We start from the raw sequence: 18862 nt of genomic DNA, 5'->3' as shown, positions 1-18862 counted from the left end.
TATAAGTGGAATACAATTTTGTTTATTATTACGGTGATAATGTTTGCATTTCTAAGGAAGCTTCATCTGAAACTTGCTTGGAGAACTAGGATTTTTAGGGGACGCTTCTACTTAATTGGAGAGAAAAGTCTGTTCTTAATAGTTGTTTCTTCCTGATCCAACCATCGAATAAGTTAAAATACGAGGCACGGTGTCTGGTGGCTTTGAGGCGAGCGCCCTTCTGACAGTGAGGGCAAAATACTAATTGGAAATTATTAGAGAGGGTCAAATTGGGGGCGGGGGGGGGGAAGTAAAATTTCCTTTTTGTACTTTTTTTTTTTTTTTAGTTGTGGCTGCATCTGTATTTAACCCAGAACTGGCAATTATTTCCTGTGCAGCCAGGTTTCTGCGGGGAGGAGCGGGTTGGGAGCCATATGTGCTGTAACTGCTCCATTACGCTGCCTGTCAGTCGGCGAGTTTTGATGGATACTTATTAATGTAAATGGGCTTTCCATTCTTCCTGTCTTTACTCGGAGAGAAACCAGAGCACCTCTATTCCATCTTTTTTTTTTCTTTTTTTTTCTCTAATTAATTGACATAATTGGTAGAGATGGGCCATTTGGGAGTGAAAACCCCTTTAGTGCTTAAGAGAAATTACCAAATACTGTTTATCTACACAAGTGCCAGTAATTTAAATTAAAATGTTTGGTCCTAACCTTTCTTCTCAGCACAGCAAGTGATTTTATGTATGCGTTCTTTTTGTTATAACGTCGTCAGGTTTTTGTCTGTCATGTCTCCCACTTTCCCTTTTAGATAGGAAGCCAGAGGTCATCAGTATTTACGTGCTTTTATTTACATAGAGCAGCCCAGGAATATGGGGAACCGAATCTCCAAGGGCTTTGAGAAAGCTGTTGTGGAACTTACAACACAAAGCGGGGGGGGGGGAAAATTACAATGTTTAGATTTGTTAATTAGAGATGGAGCTTTTAAAGTGATGTTGTTCTTCAAGAGCAACGTGGAATGGTTTATACTTGCTCTTTCTTTTTCCTTAATCCTGAAAAAAACCCAAAAGAGAGGAACCTGGCTGAGCTGTGGTTGTGAGACTCTGATTTCTTCTCCTCCTGCGGCTCAGAGGTGGCTCTTTTGACATGCGTTTCTGTGTCAGAAAAGAAAAGAAATACTGATGGACGAATAATTTAGTTACGTAAACGATGATAGTGTCTGAAATCATGTTGGCGCTGTGATTTCAAAAAACATACAAGTCTAAACCTCTCTTGTTCCTTCTGCTTTTAATTTGTGGATCAAGTGGAAAACAACTTTACGTGATTAATCACGGGGCCCTGGCGAAGGACGCGCCGTGGAGTGACAGACATCCTGACCTGCTGCCCGCGGGGAGCTGAACGCTCTTGGGTTCACCTAGTTTTCTTTTTTAATCTGGGTTTGTTTTGTTTGTTTTTCTTTTTTTTGGTGAAGTATTTCTCTGCTTCTTAAAGATTATGAAGGTTATGTTGATTTTCAGATGTCGTGCAAATCAGCTTATTCAGCACTTAGGAGCTTTAATAAATGCGCAGTGTGGTGTTACCCCAGTATTCATGGATTTCTGCTTCCCTGCTGGGAAAAGATGACTATTTAGTGGGAGGAAGATGTGTCCTGTTTCTAAAGGGGGGCTTTTAATGACCGAGTGGTACCATTAAGCACGCAAAGCCAATGTGCAGAATGGCGTGTATTGTTTTAAGAGTGCAGCTATCGCAGGCCGGTGGGTTTTAATTTCATTAATTACCATGGTTAGGGTAAACTGAAGTAGACAACTTGAGAAGTTGCAGACTTGTACTCTGCTCTCGGCAGCTGCTTCTCGGTTCAGTGTTGTCGTTTTGGCCATTTGAGCCTAAAAAAAAAAGAATAATCGTTAGCCCCAGTTGTGCCAGTGCGGTGGTTTGTGGAGGCTGGGCTGCGAGGTGGAGCCGCGGCAATTCCCGGCCAACAAAAACTGCTTTTTCAAAGGGAGATTGTTTCGGAAAACTTTGGAAACTTTGCAGCCGGAGAAAAGCCGTGGGGGTTATTGGTATTCAGGGTAAGGCTCGTGGCTCTGGCTCAGCTGCAGAACCCCGCAGCCCGCTTTCTCTAGGAGGTGGAGGGAATAAGGTCGGCATTGTGCGCTTGCCCAGCGCCCGCTACAATGGGGCACTGTTCACGGGCTGCCGGGGTCTCGAAGCACCGCCGCAGCGACAGCATGCGCCCATTTCGGAATTTGCATTTAAAAGAAGCTGTTACCGATGGCAAAGGTTATGAAATGTCGTCTGGGGCTTCCCCCCTCCGCTGTCTTTCGAAGTTTGTAATTGCATTTTTCACAACTTCACTGAAAACCGTGACAAACGTTTCCTTCTATTACCTGCCTCGCTTGTAGCTCAGGGTTTGGATTTTCTTTCTTTCCCCGCCCCCGAAATTGTGTGAATTGAACCTTTGCCCAGCTCGAATCAGGTGGAGAGCTGGAAGGCACCAAAGAGAAATGTTAAATAAACCCTGTCTTGTCCCGGCTGGTGGTGGGAGTTTGCCCGTAGGATGTGCCAATGTGGCTTTCTGTAGCTCGGCCAGGATTTGTCTGAGCAAGCAACCCAGGGTGCAGAAACTAATTCCAGACCCTTAATGGCCAGAGAGATGTGTAGAAATTGTGTAAAGTAAGAGGAACAGTTTGGGGATGGGTTGGGTGAGGGGAGGCAGAGCCTGGCTGTTGTCTGTAAAGCCCTTGGCACACTTGGTGGTTACGTGCTTAAAGACCTCTCATGGCTCATTAAACCGTGGAGCAGTTTATAACATCATTGGAGTAAGTGAAGAGCCTTCCTAATCTGGAGTAGAGTTGGAGGAAATCTTCTCGCATGGGCTCAGAGTGACGCTTTTCACGCAAGTAAACTTCCTCATGTAAAGGGAAGAGTGATCAGAGGCAGGAATGGAGATCTGGGGGAAAAAAAAAATAACCCAAAACTTTCTTTTTAAACACTTTGATGGTCTCTTGGACTGTAGTGCTTCATTTGGACCAGTTTAGCAATTCCCAGTTTTCCCTGGAGGACATGCACCATCTATCCTGACGTGGGCTTCACCTCCGGGGTCTGTGCGCTCCGGCTGGTTTTGTTTTGTAGTTTTGGTTTACAAGCCTTGATTTGGTTGTTTTCTTTTTTATTTGCTCTGATCCTGCTTTTTTATTTAAATGATAAAATAAATCACGCCAAAACCCTCCAACCGCAGCCTTGATTTTTGACGTTTCCAGAACCTGAAATAAAGAAACAGGTCAGACGTAAGACTTAAAACATAATTCTGAGTCCATAGCTTAGGGAAGGAAATACTTTTGGTATATAGCCTCGGGTTTTGTTTTTTTCCTGTCCTGAAATACTTGTAATCCAAAGGCATTTAGTTGCAGGGGTGGCCAAGAGCAGGCAGAGCCTTGGCAAAAGGCCCCAAAGCCACTGCCCCATCTGCGTGGTATTATCCACATGAGTAGGTTTTCTTCATCGACATCAACAGGACCGTATGGCAGTATTCAGATCCGAAATTATTTCAAATGGATTCCCATGTAGTTACAAGTCCGTATTTGCAATCTTAGTGATTTCAATTTGGAAACTCGTTCAAGTGAATAATATAATGTCGGACTGCCCCTTCTGTTTTCCCTTGGAGCTGGCAAACTTCTAAAGATAACTTTATTACGAGGAAACTTCTCAGACCGGGAATAGGACCTCGGGGTGGTTTGGATTTATTTGCTCCACGTTTAAAATTGAGTGGAAGTTCCTATTAATCCACAATGTTTTAATAAGAGTGATTGAATTTTGTGCCCTGACTCAGAAGTTTTTCCGTGCTCTCAAAAGATGTGTTTAACAACTGAGTATTTTGCATAGTAATTCTTGGATGGTTATTTGGGTGAGGGACCTCTCTTCCTACGGGTGCTCTGCTGCTCCTCGTACCTGATCATTCTTAAAGCACGCGTTAAGGATTGGAAGTGAACTTGTCCAATACCCTGAAGAACTTTATGTCCAAGGGTCTCAAAGAGCGGTACGGACTTATCTCTGTTTAAGGAGGTCAGTGAGACAAGAAAAAGGTCTCCATGGTTAAATTGCGCAGCAAACTCGCCTTATGCCTTCCAGGCATTTTGAACATCAGTGCACCCCAGTTCTTGGGCCAGCTTGCCCGAAGACAACAGGACACTCTGTCTTGCTGAGAGTGACTCTGCGGCGATTTGCTGGTGAGGTGTTTTCTTCAACAGACCTGCGCTAGGAATTGGGCACAAATCAACGCGATTCATCTTGAAGCGTTGGGGCTCCAGTCGAACATCTTTGCGCAAGAAGTCTTGCTTCTTGCATGGCCGAGTGACCACCGATCCCAGCAGGAGAGGGGCAGAAGGGCTCCCTGTGTACTTGTTTCTACACCAAGTGTGGTGGCACATGCTGGGGTAGATACTTGGTGGCCCCTTGACTTCACATTTTAACTACATCTGGGCTCGTTCAGTGCTTACTCAGTGCTTTGGTGGTTGGGGGACCTGGGAGAGTACAGTCTGATTCCTTTGTTGGCTGTGGTTAGATAGGGACAGAAAAATGATCTGGGTCTTGAGGGATTTGAAGAGAGCGTTCTTCAGCTGTTGCGAAAGCTTGGAAGGAGCATCCTCACCTTTACAAAGAGAGATGGGAAGAGGAAAAGAGATGAGTAAAGCACGGTGGAAAAACTTTTGGTTGGAGAGAGGCTGAGACTCTTTGTCCTTTGGAGGACAAGTGGCTCAGAGCAGAATAAAGAGGAAAAAGTGTCCTTTGAGTCAAGTTACGACTGTCCATTAGGAGACGCGTATTCCAAGGAGGAGAGGGAGAGGTAAACCTTACCTTGGGGTTTCCTTCATGCTCTTTGCTACCACTGAAACACAGCATATGTTCAGGGAGCGAACAGGAACAAAACACTTCAGAAAGGATATAGCTTTTATTACAATTTGATGAGAAACTCTGCAAGTTCATTAAAATAAATGTTGCGCCTAACCCATTACAAGCGAATCCACTGGTCTAGTGTGACTGAAGTGAGAATACTGGAGGGCTCATCTGAGGTGTTTCAGTTCCTGGGCAGAAATGGTTTATTTTTCCCCGTAGGAACTTATTTTCCTTGAAACCTCACTACTATGAAGGAGAAGTGGCTGCTTGATTGTAGAATAATCACTTGGGATTCCTTATCCCCTTTCCAGTCCTGGGGAGGATCACTTCCCAGTCTTTGCTGGAAGCCCACAGCCACCAAAACTGAGGCAGATGACTTTGGTTTTCTGTACTCAGTCATCAAAATTTGCTGAGCCGATTCCTTTTATTTGTGCCCCCCCTTCTTTTTTTTTTTTTTTTTTTCCCCTCCTTGTTAGGAAATGCTCGGTTAATCGGTATTTGGTAGCTGGCAGAGAAAGGAGGCCTGGGCTCTGAAGACGTTTCTGCCTGAAGGACAGGTGTGATGAGAAATACCACTTACTGCGTGCAGGTCGCGGAAAGCCAGTTTCCAACTAAAAACTGTACCTCCTGCAAGTAAACTCGGATTGACAGCTTTGGATGGTATTTTGGGCAATGTCTCTTCTAGGGTCCATGATATCTCTTCAATACAGTGGTATTTAATGCTTTTTTGTTGGATCTTTATGAATGACTCTGAGTGCGGATCTGCCACAAAAGCTGGATCTCTTATTTTGTGGGTTTCAGGAAAAGCTCTCCGTGGTATCGTGTTGCAGACTTCCAAAATGTAGGTCCAGATGCTTTGTGGATGTAAATTGAACATCCTTGTCCTAGTCAAAATCTGACCCATCGTATATTAGGCGTGATCTCTTCTAAAAGATGCGGAACTCAAGTTTTATTTATTAGGCTTATCCAGCAAAACAAAAATCAGGTAAGACTGAAAAGTAAGGGATAATAGGGCTTTGCTTAAATTATAAGGTGCTCAGTTGGAGACAGATCCGTTGTCCTGGGACTTGTGATGTGTGACAAACTCCCAAAGGAGAGGTTAATTTTCTAGCTAGTGATTTTCATTATTTTTTTTTTAAATTTTTTCAAGGTTGGGATTCTTCCTAGGGCTGTAGGGGGATTCTGGCTTTTTTTGTCTCTCTCTTTTTTCTTTTTCTTTTTTTTTTCTTTTTGTTGTTGGGCTTGTAGAATAGTTTTGGTTGGAAAGGGGCCTCAGGAGGTCATCTAGTCTAGCCCCTCTATTCTTCACTTACTGTAGTTGAGAGACATGGAGTTAAAGTAAACCAAGGAAACTGTGATTTATTATGAAATGAAATGGAGTAGGTTTTTTTTCTGCTGGAAAGGCTGATGCATTAAGGGAGTGTGATGGGGAGCAGTTTGATATTCATTGGTTATCCCTCACAACAGCGGTCTCAATTGCTGCTGGATGTTTTATGACTCAGATTATGCTCAGATTAGACTTTTTTTTTATTGTCTTAATTCTTTTGGGTTTTTCAAAAGCTGAAATGATGCATTCAGGGCACACAGTCCATCGGCTTTGCTGTGTGCTCTCATTGTGCAAGGAGGGAAGGGCTCTACATCTGCAGTGAAGTCCCCATTTGTTTCTTTAACGTTCACATACATTATTGCGGCATGGCAGTTTGTTTCCTTAATGAACACCATTCGGGTGTTCCCAGAAGCCTTTTACTAAATAGAAGTGGGGGAGTTTTAATTTCAAGGATTGAACGAGAAACTGGCTTTCTCTGCTTTGTAAATGGGAATGGAGAGAACATTATAATTAAGATACTGTATGCGCAGTAATGGGAGGAGGACACGACCGAGCTCCTGTTGCCTTACCTTGGGTGCTGGTTTATTTTATGCGTATGTCAGTCTTGGGTATGGGTGAGGAGATGCAGGCAGGAGACTCGTGAGGTCTTTTTGGTTGTGGGGCCCTGGCTGGTCCCTCTGTCCCATGGGCCTGCCGTGGGAGAGGCACCGGACGACACAAAGCACAGCGACAGCATCCAATATGTTGAAGGCGCTTGAGAAGGCTGCAGATGAGATGATAACTTCAGACTGGAAGCAGTCTCCGTAAAGTCGTTGGAGTTTGCTGCTGGAGGCTGCGCGCACGTTATTTTTGGCAGCTCTATCACCCAATATGTTGAAGGCGATAATCCACCCCCCGGGTGGGACGTGCCAGATCAGTCCCGCTCATCCTTCGGCGCAAACACAGCTCTGGTTCCTAACAAAACCGGGGGAAAACAATTTGTCTGTGTATCATTAACATAATTGATATGTATTATTTTCTTTGTAATTTTCTGAGTGGTTTTGGGGTTTGGATGCTGGGTTTAAATCACACCCGCAACAGGCGCTGTTGGTGTGTTTGTGTCTATTATGCCGCCCTGATAAGCCTGGCCAGTGGTTTTCACCTTCCTGATGCGAGTTATTGAGATTGATTGAAGCTCTATGCTTGTCCTATCCAAAATGCGATGTAATTAATGTTTCATTATGCTAATGCATGCAAATTCGGTAGTATGCATTTGATGGGGAGGGGAGAGAACAAAAAGGATTAAAGAGTTCACTCTAAAGTACAAATTAATTTATTGCATTACTAAATGGCCTGCAAGGAAGGAGGAATGCATTTAAGAAATGAACAAATATGAAAACAAAAAACCCCCTGTCTAAATGTTTTGTCTTCCCGAGAAGTGGCTTTATTCTGAGCGCTGCCACGTGCGTTTGAGCAGCGCTATTTGTGCTATAGGCTCTTCTGGGCTCTAATGCTCTCAAATTCAGCACAGAGTTCTCATTCATGGAGTCTGGGCTGGGTTTTTCCTGCTTTTTTTTTTCCCCATCTCCTTCACTCCTGCTTTTTCCTCTGCTCTCTTTTTTTTTTTTTTTTTTCCCCCCCTGAAATGCATCACCATCCCCCCAAAAATGAAATGGAAATGCTGGCTTTGTTTATGCTTCTTCTGCCCGTCTCTCTAGCTTTAAGCTTTTCCAAGGGATTTCCTCTTTCAGCAACTCATGTGTTCTTTTGATGTTTTAACTCAGGATCTCTTGTTGTTCATTATTTATCTTCTCACCCTCCTTTTTATTCTTCCTCTTACCTGACTTCTTTCTTTCCCCTTTACGTACGCCTCCATGTCCTCGCCCTCTCCAGCTATTGCTCTCCTTTGCTCTTTCATCTGGGCACGAAACGTCTGTTCTGTGGGCTCATGTCTCCCTCTTGCCGTCCGGCTTCTTCCACAGTGACTGGTCGAAACCTGCATCTGGCCACATCCGTGGGCCTTTTCTTGTTTATATTCCACTCAACTCTCCCTTTTTAGCCCTTTCCTGCTTGGCTTGGATTCAGTGATGGATTGATTTTTTTTTTTCTCTTTTCTTTTTTTCCCACCCTGCTTCTTGGCTGTTCCTTCACCGCTGCCCCGGGGGATTCGTCTTCGTTCTCATCCTTGGTGTTCCTTACTGCTCTGCCCTGATCCCCTCATCCCCTCCCCATGCAGTTTGTTATCTAAGTGATTTAATCTAATAATAAGGTAATCTAATAATTTAAGTGATTTTATTTTGTTTTATTTTCTGCCTCTACAGAAAACCCAAAATTCACTTCTTTGCTCTACTTTAATTAGTCCCGTATCTGTAACCAGCCACCTCTTGGGTGTCTCTTCTGCAGTTTCTTCTGCTGGTCTGGACTTTGAAATGGGATGCAGCAGACTGAAACCCTGTCGGAAGAAGGCTGGAGCTTTTGGAGGTTCAGTGTAGAAATCTCTCTTTCCTAACTCCCTAAATGAGAAGGTTGCACTGGGGGTGTTGGGAGACAGCTTTTGACGTGCTGTAGCTGTCAGGATGGAGTTGACTTTTCAGCCCTATTCTGTAGGGCCACGCTCGGCTGACTCCTCAAATTTTGGAAAACAGACCATTTCCGATAGGCAGAGCTGAAATGTGGTGTGTCTCGGATGCGTGTTTAACAGTTGAGAGTAACTTCTTTCATTGTCAGAAAGACAGAAGGCGTTTTCTGGGGAGAACGTTGAAACGAGTACCACGCTGGCGGGGTGACGTACCTTGGGGCAACGAACTGACCGCAGCCTCTTCTCTGCGGGACTCTTCTGCTGCGAGCTGTTTGAAACCTTTACGGGATCGTTCAAAATAACATCCGAGTTGGTGATACCTCTTTTATCTGCCTGTAGATACAGCGCCATATCTTTTTTTTTTTCTTTTCGCTATGGAACAATGTGCAAATTGGCAGGTAGAGGTTATCTTGAGGAAAAGGGAGGAAATCTGGCAAATAATATGATTTTCTGGTAGTGTAATTAAAGCAATAACAAAAGTATGGAGGAAAAAAACGTACTGGAATGTCCAGGCAATTCAGCATTCCGCAGTTTTCTTGGGTTCTCCAGATGGAAATCCAGTTCACCACTGCCTTGGCTGTAAGAAAACACCAGGCTCTGTTTGGGTTTCCCACGGACTCGGGTCTGGAGCGGCTGCTGCCTGGAGTTCAGGAGAGCTTTGGAGCAGAAGAGATGCTGTATCTTGCCGTGTTGAACAAACCTCAGTTCTCCTCCAGTACTACCCAGATTTTTTTTAATGTAGCCACATACCCTTGTGCCGTGCATCCTCTGCGCTGTGCGGGAAGCAAAATGATTCTCACTTTATTCCAGGGATAACTGGATAATTTGTTCCCATGAACTTGTAACTTCAATCGATTTATCAGGGAGTGGAGTCATAGGATGAGGGGGAACGGTTTTAAACTGCAAGAGGGGAGACTTAGATGAGATATTGGGAAGAAATTGTTTGCCGTGAGGGTGGTGAGCCCCTGGCCCAGGTTGCCCAGAGAAGCTGTGGCTGCCCCATCCCTGGAGGTGTTGAAGGCCAGGTTGGCCGGGGCTTGGAGCAACCTGGGCTGGTGGGAGGTGTCCCTGCCCAGGGCAGGGGGGTGGCCCTGTGGATGGTCTTTGAGGTCCCTTCCAACCCAGACTGGTCTGTTGTTCTGTAAGCTTGAAGAAGCAGTGCATACTGCAAGGCTTGTGGGTTGGGGAGACTAGATTTTGTTGAACAAACTGATTTGGCTGAAATTAGGCAATGAGAATCTCGCTGTTTTAAGGCAAGCCCTACCTACACCTGACATCAGATGATCTCAGTTTAGGGGACCTGAACTCTGTCTTTTCCAGAGACTGCCACTGAGCGGGAATTGGAGCGGGAATTTTTTGTTTCTACATCTGAACATCAAATGCAGGCATGAGGCTAGCTTTTTTTCAAAATTTCATAGAGCTGAAATGAAATATTCAGCACCCCAGAAGGCACATCATAGGTTATAATAAAAACATTCCAACAAGAATTCTCCTTTTAATATATATAGTAAGCTTTTGATTGGTGTATTTTCTGTAAACAGATACAGCTGTATCAAGTTTTGCTGGATATTTTGCATTACCTAAGCATGTAAATAAATGCTTATTAGCCTGGCTGTTAAGCTAATACATACAAATGAAGGGGGGACAAAAAAAAAATCCTCAGAGAAAATGTGTTTTCTGAGTGTCCATAAATACACTTCATTGTAATAGACTTAGTTCAGCTGCAGTGCTCTGCTACCAAATTTCAGTGAGACTGGGGGGGGTATTTCTGTATTCACAGATTTCAAATGGTCTGTGTGCAAAAAGCCTTATTTCGTAGTGTTTATTTGAAAAAGAAGAAAGCTCCGGGGGTGGCCTGGTCAAATGCTTTTGCAACTGTGACATCTCTTCCCTCTCTATAATGGAAGCAACTGATGCAGAACATGAAGCGGGGGAAAGAAAGAACCCACAACCCACCCTGGAAGATTACGTTTCACAAAGCCAGAACAGAAAGTGGAGGATTCAAAGCGAGGGACTGATTAAGAAGCACATCAGAGATCATCTTTTAAATGTTAATTTCGTCTGTGGCCTGGAGAATGATAACCTTGAAGTTGCTGTGATGTTACCTGTCAGGGTGAGAAGCCCATTAGTTTTATTCCTGTATCACAAAGCAGGTCATCACATAGGGTAATGTCTTGGTTGCTAAAGCAGCGAGGGACCAGGGACGGGGTCTTTTAGCTTCAAGTTTTCTACTCCTTTATTTGGCTAAAGGACGTTTGGGCTATTGCCAAGGGCGCTCTCCTTGACCTCGGAGCTTTAGATCCCCAAGCGGCGCTACGGGCTTGTTTGATGACACGGATGTGCTCGGAATAGCTGAGACGGTCGCTTTGTGGAGGAGGTATTTAATCTTTACAACTGCCTTCCATTCAAGTTTGTAGTTAAGCCGTAGAGCTCGTGAATCTGTGCTCGTAGCTGTTCTGCGCCGCCTGTAGCCAGAGGGAAAAGGAAGCACAAAAGTGCCCTGGCCCCGTCGGTTTCAGCAGCCTCAGGTTTGCAGGACTCTATTTCCTTTAAGTCTGTTTTCTTCAAATATCAAGAGTGTTGGGCCTCAAATGACAGCTCTGAGCATGTGTGTAGAAGGTGAATGTATTTTTTTGGTGCCAGATAAAGCAGCTATAGCAGCATTTCCCTCTCTTATTTTGACTTTTAAGGCCTCTGAGATGCAAAAAAGCCTGGTAGCAAGTCCCAGGGGAGGCAGGGTGTCCCAAGGCAGCTGCAAGGATGTCCTTGCTGGGATGCAGGTGATAGAAGAAAGCGTCATCCACTATGGGGATGGGCTGGCTTTTGCAAACCGTACTGGGGGGACCATCAAACCAGGGCCCAGTGCAAGTGTAAACAAGTGCGTTCTCCATGACTTGGTGACTGTTGATCGCCGTAGCCTTTTTTCTTTTTCGTTTTTTTTTTTTCAGCTGTTCAATGTCTTGGAGCTCTGAGGGATTGCAAGTAAGCGCAGATGAAAAATTACGGGTGCTAGCAAAAATGCCAAGTAAAGGGAGAGACTCTCCCACTGGGAGCAAAACTTGGGAACAGAAAACATGAGCGTGTTTTACAGCAAGTTTTATAAGAGCTCGTCATCTCTTCCTTCTCCTGCCTGGCTGCCTTCTTATAAACTTCCTCCCTTGCCTTCCGTTTCAGTTGAGCTGTTGCAATAAGGATTAAACTGTAGGTTTAGCATCTCTGTTTTCAAATGAGTCCCCTACACTGCTTATAAAAATGGCAAAGTAACTTCACAGTTGTAGCTCTTTCAGCTAGAAGACACTCTAACGCACAATGGCAAGGAAGCTGCCCAAGGACAGGGAGAGATAGTAAAGAACTTTTTTCATTATTTTTTTATTGTCTTCGTGTTTCCAGCTGTTAAAAGGCTGTGCGATAGGTAGCTGGAGAGATGGCTGGCTGGGCTCTGCCTTGCAAACCTGATACTTCAGACTGCAAAGGCTGCTCTTGCCTCCGGGCTTGCAACCGGGGGTTTCCCCCTGGGTTTCCACCACGCAGGAGTGGAGGCCGTGAGAGTTTTGGAGATGGCAGTCCCGCTTTTGGAGAATAAAGAAAGAGAAAACAAGCTGCAGTGAGTGCCTCAGGAGGAAAGATCTCCATAAGCTGATGGAGCTTTGCTTTGTTTGGGTCTTGTTCTCAGAATAAGGGGGTTTTAGGCAGTAGGGACCTAAAGGATCTCTAGGAGCAGAGCAGGTATGGGCTGTTCTACCTGGGGTAGCAGGAGCATGGATGGTGTTTGGCTTGGGCTTGAAATCCTGATGCTTTTAAACAGGAGGGTGGTGAGCCCCTGGCCCAGGTTGCCCAGAGAAGCTGTGGCTGCCCCATCCCTGGAGGGGTTCAAGGCCAGGTTGGACGGGGCTTGGAGCAACCTGGTGCTGGTGGGAGATGTCCCTGCCCAGGGCAGGGGGTGGCACCGGATGGCCTTTAAGGTCCCTTCCAACCCAAATGGTTCTATGATAGATACTATACAGGAGAAAAGGGATCCAGGGAAATGCGTTAGAATTCTGCTTTTGGCCTAAAAGTAAATGTACAATTAAGAAAAGTTGCTAGAGAAATTGCACTTGCTTGTAGTTTCTACAATGTCTTAAGAACTCTTTCATAGGCTCGGTTTTGTTTCAGGGCGCGTGTATATATGTATGCATATAAGTATGCGCTGTCCTTAGTGAATATACAATGAATACAGAAATCTTCACGGAGTAATTAAGTTCCCTTTGGGAAGAACCCCCCAATAATAAGAAATGGTAAATATGCGTATTTTTTTTGGAGGCAAACTGTGCTGAAGTGGCCTTCTAGTAATCGGGCTGTCTGTTATGGCCACTTGTCCTCTACATCAGCTGAAATTGCCATCAGCCTGCTTAGAGCATGTTCAACATGCTTCATAAACTGCGTTAGAGTTTGGTTTCTTAGTGTGAGTAAAGTTTAAAACTTTTTTTAATTCCACAGGTGGATTTTTGGTGGGTTTTTTTCAGGTGACAGTCCTTGGTTTTATGCGTATAGAAGGAAAGCATGGAGGTGTGGTGTGGTCAAGCCTGGGTCTCTCCCTTAATTCAACAAAGTGTTTGTTCATCCTGGGTTATATCATGAAATTATTTGAATTTATTTTTTTTTTTCAGGTGCTGAAATAGATTTCTGTATCAGGTGTAGCGTATTCCTTCTTGTAATCTGGTCTAGAGGTTTAGTGTTTGCTGGTTGAAGTAGAAATTCGGGTGGCAACTTTGTGGAAGTCAAGGGCGTGATGAGATGACACTTTATTGGGAAAGGTGCCCTGGCGTTGAGTGTAACGCTGCAACTGGGATTTCCAAACTGGACCAGTAGTGTAGATATGCAAATAGGTACTAACGGGATTTTCAAATGCTTTTCTACCTTTCTCCATCTCAACGGTCTGAAGCTGCGGCAGGGGAGGTTTAGATGAGATTTTATGAGGAATTACTTTACTGAAAGAGTGGTCAGGCACTGGAACAGCCTGCCCAGGGAGGGGGTTGAGTCACCATGCCTAGAGGTGTTTAAGAAACGTCTAGATGTGGCACTTCAGGGCATGCTCTAGTGACACAGATTGTAGGGTTTTTTTTTTTGTGTGTGCGTATGGTTGGACTCGATGATCTCAAAGGTCCTTTCAACCATGAAGATTCTATGATTCAGCACCTACGTGCTACAAAAACATGCCCATTAGATTCTTATCCTTCCAAGTAATCTCTTCGGAAGATACATGGTCATTTTCTTCCATTTTTAAGGCGTCACCGTTATTTCTATCTGCAGGAATAATATTTCCAAGCAGATTTAGTTTTTTTTTTTTTTTCTTGCTATTCAGAAAGCTTTCCGGGTTATTCAAGCTGTTGGGTTCCTTGTAGTAAAGCAATTTAGGTTAAATATGCCTTTTGCAAAGGACATGAATAGCTGAAATTGCAACTGAACTGCAAGGGTAATTGCATGAAAAGAAAGTTAATCTTTGTTTAAGTTCTGTAACTTCTGCATTCGCTGCACTGGAAGCTGTCATAACCCCGTTTCTCCTGCAGAAGTGGATTATTTACTTGTGATAATAGGCACATAAAATCATTAACATGCTGTCATAAACAGCTGTGTTAAACTGTGTTCTAAGTGTTGGTGGCATAAATAAAATGTCCAACAGGAAGCTGTGATTTGCAAACAGAACGCAGTTGCCTTTGGGAGAAGGGGAAGGAAAAGGGAACGTGCATTTTTAAAATAACTGCTGTTTTATGCATTGTAAATGTACCTTTATACTGATAGCCATGTTTCATGGCAAAAGTGCCCCGTGCCAACGTGCAGCTTTTGGGCCTAATTCTGATGTGCTTCTTCCAGTAGTTCTGGAAGAAGCTCTGAAATCAGAGCATTAAGGTAAATGAAAAACAAATTAGGATTTGACTGTTCCTCTTGATACTCTCGGGCAATTCTTTTCTTTCTAAGTTCTTACGGCGCTGCTGTTACTGTGCCTGAAATACTCTCCAAGTTGAGGCTTCCAACTCTTGCGTTCTCCTCTGCTAAATCTTAAGTTTTTGAAGCCGCAACTTTTTTTGTTTATGTGCCTTGAAGGAAAATTGGGTACCTTGCCACTTCAGTTAGTGTACAGGTGGAACCAAGCACTTGACAACAGAATTAATTTCTATAAAGAAAACGCCAAGTGGCTGTTTATGCATTGTTATTCATAGAAAGCTTTGGTTTGAGGTGTAAAATTGAAATAATTAATCTTTTTCTTAGGACTAAAAGGGTTTTTTTGAATCTTTTTATCGCATAAACCTTTGTTTTTATTTGCTCTAACGAGGTAAAAGGATTCATTTGATGATGAAGAATAAAAAAAAAAAGCCATTTTTGCATTCATGTACAGCTGTTTCCAAACTCCGTTCCCCACGCCCTGGAGCGCAGAACAGCAGCGCTGTCACTGGCATGGAGTTTGGAGGTTGGGGAGCAACCTGTGTGTCTGGGAACCAGAGGTCTATGTCCAAACCTGGAAGCCCTCAGAGGTGCTGCCCCTGGACAGGGTGGGATGGGCAAGCCAGTGATGTGGCAGAAACGTTGATTTTTGTGGTGATAATAGTGGGAACTACTCTGATAGTGGCTATACTCGAGTGAGAAGCTGAGATTTGAGAAGGCTGTTGTGCAAAAATACAAGTTGGATGTGCTTTGCCTGTTTGTAGATCATTAGAAAATACGTGATGTAATAGAGAAAAAGGACTGTTCGTGTTGAGTTGTGCCCTTTTGGTGTATCGCATCCACGTGTTCTCAAGCAGTTTAATGATTTTTGTACTCTTTAGCAGACCTCATATTGTAGCTCTGCTCTGAGGGCGTCTCCCTTTGCCTTTACAGTCTGGTTTATCTTCTAACCTACACCAAGTTGATTAGCGTCCTGTTACACATAAGAATTTGGCCTCGGCATTCTTGCAGCAGGTGGGAATCTCAGGTCTTCGGTGCCGTGGTAGGGGTGGTGTGCAGCTGGCAGAGTTGGCGCTCTCAACGCTTCTCCTGCCTCCTCTCTACGTAAAGAACATCCTCCCATGTTTTTTCTCTTGCTGCCTCCTGGAGAGGAGTGGCCAGACTAGTTGATCTGGTGAGGGGAACGTTGGTCTGGTGAGGTGGAAGAAGATCCGCCAGGTTTGAGGTCTTGGCGCTGTTTCTGATAGATGGGCAGGCTCCACCCCTGCACGCTCTCCTCCAGCTTGTTTGCTAACAGCAAATGAAGTGAGGCCCAATGCTGTTTTTGTGCTTGTCGCACAGAAATGCATCTTAGTTCCCATAGCCAGAATAGGTCCTTTAAGCAATTAAATTCTCCAGATAAACTTCAGGAGGTACGGTGGTTTTATGCTAATTTCCTACTCAGCCACGTATACTTGTACGGATTTTTTTAGCTTTGCTTTGTCTCCATGTTTTACATATAGAAGAAGCATTTACCTGCAAATATTGTTTTTGTAGTGATGGGACAGAAATATAATTTATGCTTGGGGTTTTTTTTGTGTTAACAATTTGCAGAGAATCGTAGTTTAATTTCTTACAATATTTGCCAGAAATATCTATGGTGCCTCTGTGGGTTCCCTGTATTGATTTTCTATACCTAATATAGCATGTTTCTTCCTCCATAGAAATGTACGACCAATATTAACTCCACGTGTCTTATGGTTTTGGTCTTTCAGGTTCACAGATTAAGACTTTTACATCGTTGAGGTTCTTGACTGAGCCTTCGGATGCCGTCACCATGCGTGGAGGCAACGTGCTGTTGAACTGCGTAGCGGAATCAGATCGAGGAGCCCCGGTTATTAAATGGAAGAAAGACGCGGTCTTCTTAAACCTGGCAGTAGATGAAAGGAGGCAGCAACTGGCCAACGGATCCCTTTTGATACAAAACATAGTCCACTCCAGGCACCACAAGCCGGATGAAGGTCTCTACCAGTGTGAAGCATCTCTAGAAGGCATTGGAGCTATCATCAGTCGGACAGCTAAGGTCATGGTAGCAGGTAGGCAAAAACTTTCCTACTCTTTGGATTGCTGCAAATACTCTGTGTGAGAAGCTGCTTTTTTTAAAAAAAAAAAAAAAAAAAAAAACACCACAAAATTTGTACATAAAAGCACTTCAAGCGCTGTGGGTTTTCTCCCCCCCCCCCCCCCCCCCCTTCTTCAAAAGAAGTAAAGCTAGATATGACACTTCTGCGACAGTAATTTATTTCTGACAAGGTATTATTCTTGTTTAAATATGTCTAATCACCTCTTCGTTGCTGTGAATTATTTGCCGCGTATTTATTGTCTTCAAAATAGATGAAACCTCTGAAGTTGGAAATTAACGGCTTTTCTGATGAATTGAGGATCACACAAAAAAATGCCAAACTTCTGTAGGGCACTGAATGTACGAATTTTTATGGTTTAGGAACTTTTTCATAGACAAGAACTCATTATGCAGCTTGCTGGAATCAGCAGCCTCTTTGTATTTCCTTTCAAGCTCTTGTTGTAGGTATACGGCAGAAGGAACAGAAGTTTATTACGAGGCATCTGAGAACGCTTATGGCTTCACATTGACTTAACGAATACCTTTGTGAAAGATGTTTATCTGAAGTTTTAAAATCTTTTCGCCTCTTCATTGGTCTGTAGAAGGGTGTAGGGAGTCCTTAATCATCTAATTATAGGGGGAAAAATATTTGAAACTGTTCAAATAAAAGGCACAAAGAAACTCAAAATCGCTAATACAAAACTAGAATGTGCCGTAGTTCAGAATTATTTTTTTTTAAGGATTGTTATTTAAGAATTTTGCCAATTCGAAGGGGATGCCTTTTGTTTCTGCTCTTCTCCTGGATGGAAACGACTGCGTATCGCTGATCGCTCTAACGTAGACCTGTTAAGGAGTGCCCTGGTTGCTTTCCCTCGGCAAGGGTGGAGCGGCCATCCACAGGACTAACTTAGTGACCTTGGGAAAAGAGGATAAAATATTCTACAACTTTTTGCCGTCCTGCGTCTTCCTAATCTCTCACCAGTTATACTGGGAGGGTCTCCAGGCAGCTGTCTTCTCAGCTGCTCTCTCCAGCGTCCCTCATGGACTTGGTGCCTTTTCCAGCCTTAAGGTCCTTTAAACTCCACTTCCCCTCTTCCAAACTCTTCTCTACCAGCTAGAAAAGGCATGTTTTCTTATGATACCTAATTAAAACAAGCAATAAGCGTCTTGGCTCTTTCCAAACCTACCTCCTCCCCACCACTTTTCTGTCTCCATCTCTGGTCGTTTAACCAGTGTATGTTCTCCTGTGCTGTGATTTCCCCCCCCCCCCCAAAGTGATGGAGAGCCCCACAGATGCAAATAAATTGGTCATTCTGTTACCAAGTCACCCTCAGAGGGAGCCTGCAGAGCTGCGCTTTGCCAACTAGGGCTTTTTGCCAGTTCAAGTTGTTATTTGGCCTTGATTTTGGTGGTTGGCAACCACTAACTAATAAAATCACTCCAATTATTCTTTTTAACTGAATGCACATATGTGAGTGGTGTGCCCAGCTCTGTAATTTCGAGCGTATCGTAGGAAGAACCGTGCTTGGCGTGGCGGATCCTGATCTCATAACCCTGCAGGGACGGGGGGACGTTGGGAGGGGGAGGACAGGACTTAGTCTGTTCAAGAACAGCTTGGCTGAAACAGGAAGAGCTGATAAAGATCTCTTAATTGGAAAAACGGTGAAAAGGACCAGAGACGATGCGCACAAACTGAGATACTGGAAGTTAGTTTAAAGATAAGTATTTTTCCTTATAAGGTGGAGTCTTTGTCTTGGAGATAGTTGAGATCCAGTTGGACGCAACCCAACACAACCTGCTGGTAGCTGCCCCTGCTTTCTGCCGGGAGCTGGACTGGGTGGTCTCCGTAGGTGCCTTCTGACCTCGGTGATTCTGATTATTTTGGGTTTTTTTTCTGATTGTGTGAAAACGGTTCACGTTATAAGGTGGAATATTAGGTGTACGGCACTTAAAATTGGCAACAAGTTCTTCAAGTAGAAATAGTATGTTGCTCTCTGAAGGACACGTATTCCTGAGCGAGCAGAATTTTTGTGGGTTGTTTGGTTTTGTTTTGGTTTTTTTTTGAAGGAGTCACTGTGCAATGT

At 44.0% G+C, this 18862-nt stretch overlaps 1 protein-coding gene across 1 annotated transcript in view; it reads left to right on the top strand.

Annotated features, from left to right (window-relative positions):
* The window catches only part of LOC128901974 (netrin receptor DCC), a 583836-nt gene that overhangs the window by 201877 nt on the left and 363097 nt on the right, over nucleotides 1–18862 (top strand). The window contains exon 2 of the mRNA XM_054184191.1: nucleotides 16432–16752. Coding sequence (XP_054040166.1) covers nucleotides 16432–16752 — 321 coding nt within the window. The remainder of the gene's footprint in view (nucleotides 1–16431; nucleotides 16753–18862) is intronic.

Source organism: Rissa tridactyla, chromosome W (assembly GCF_028500815.1).
Source record: "Rissa tridactyla isolate bRisTri1 chromosome W, bRisTri1.patW.cur.20221130, whole genome shotgun sequence".
NCBI classification, from domain to species: Eukaryota; Metazoa; Chordata; class Aves; order Charadriiformes; family Laridae; genus Rissa; species Rissa tridactyla.
The sequence above is the reverse complement of the archived record's forward strand: the minus strand, read 5'-3'. Positions and strand labels throughout refer to the sequence as shown.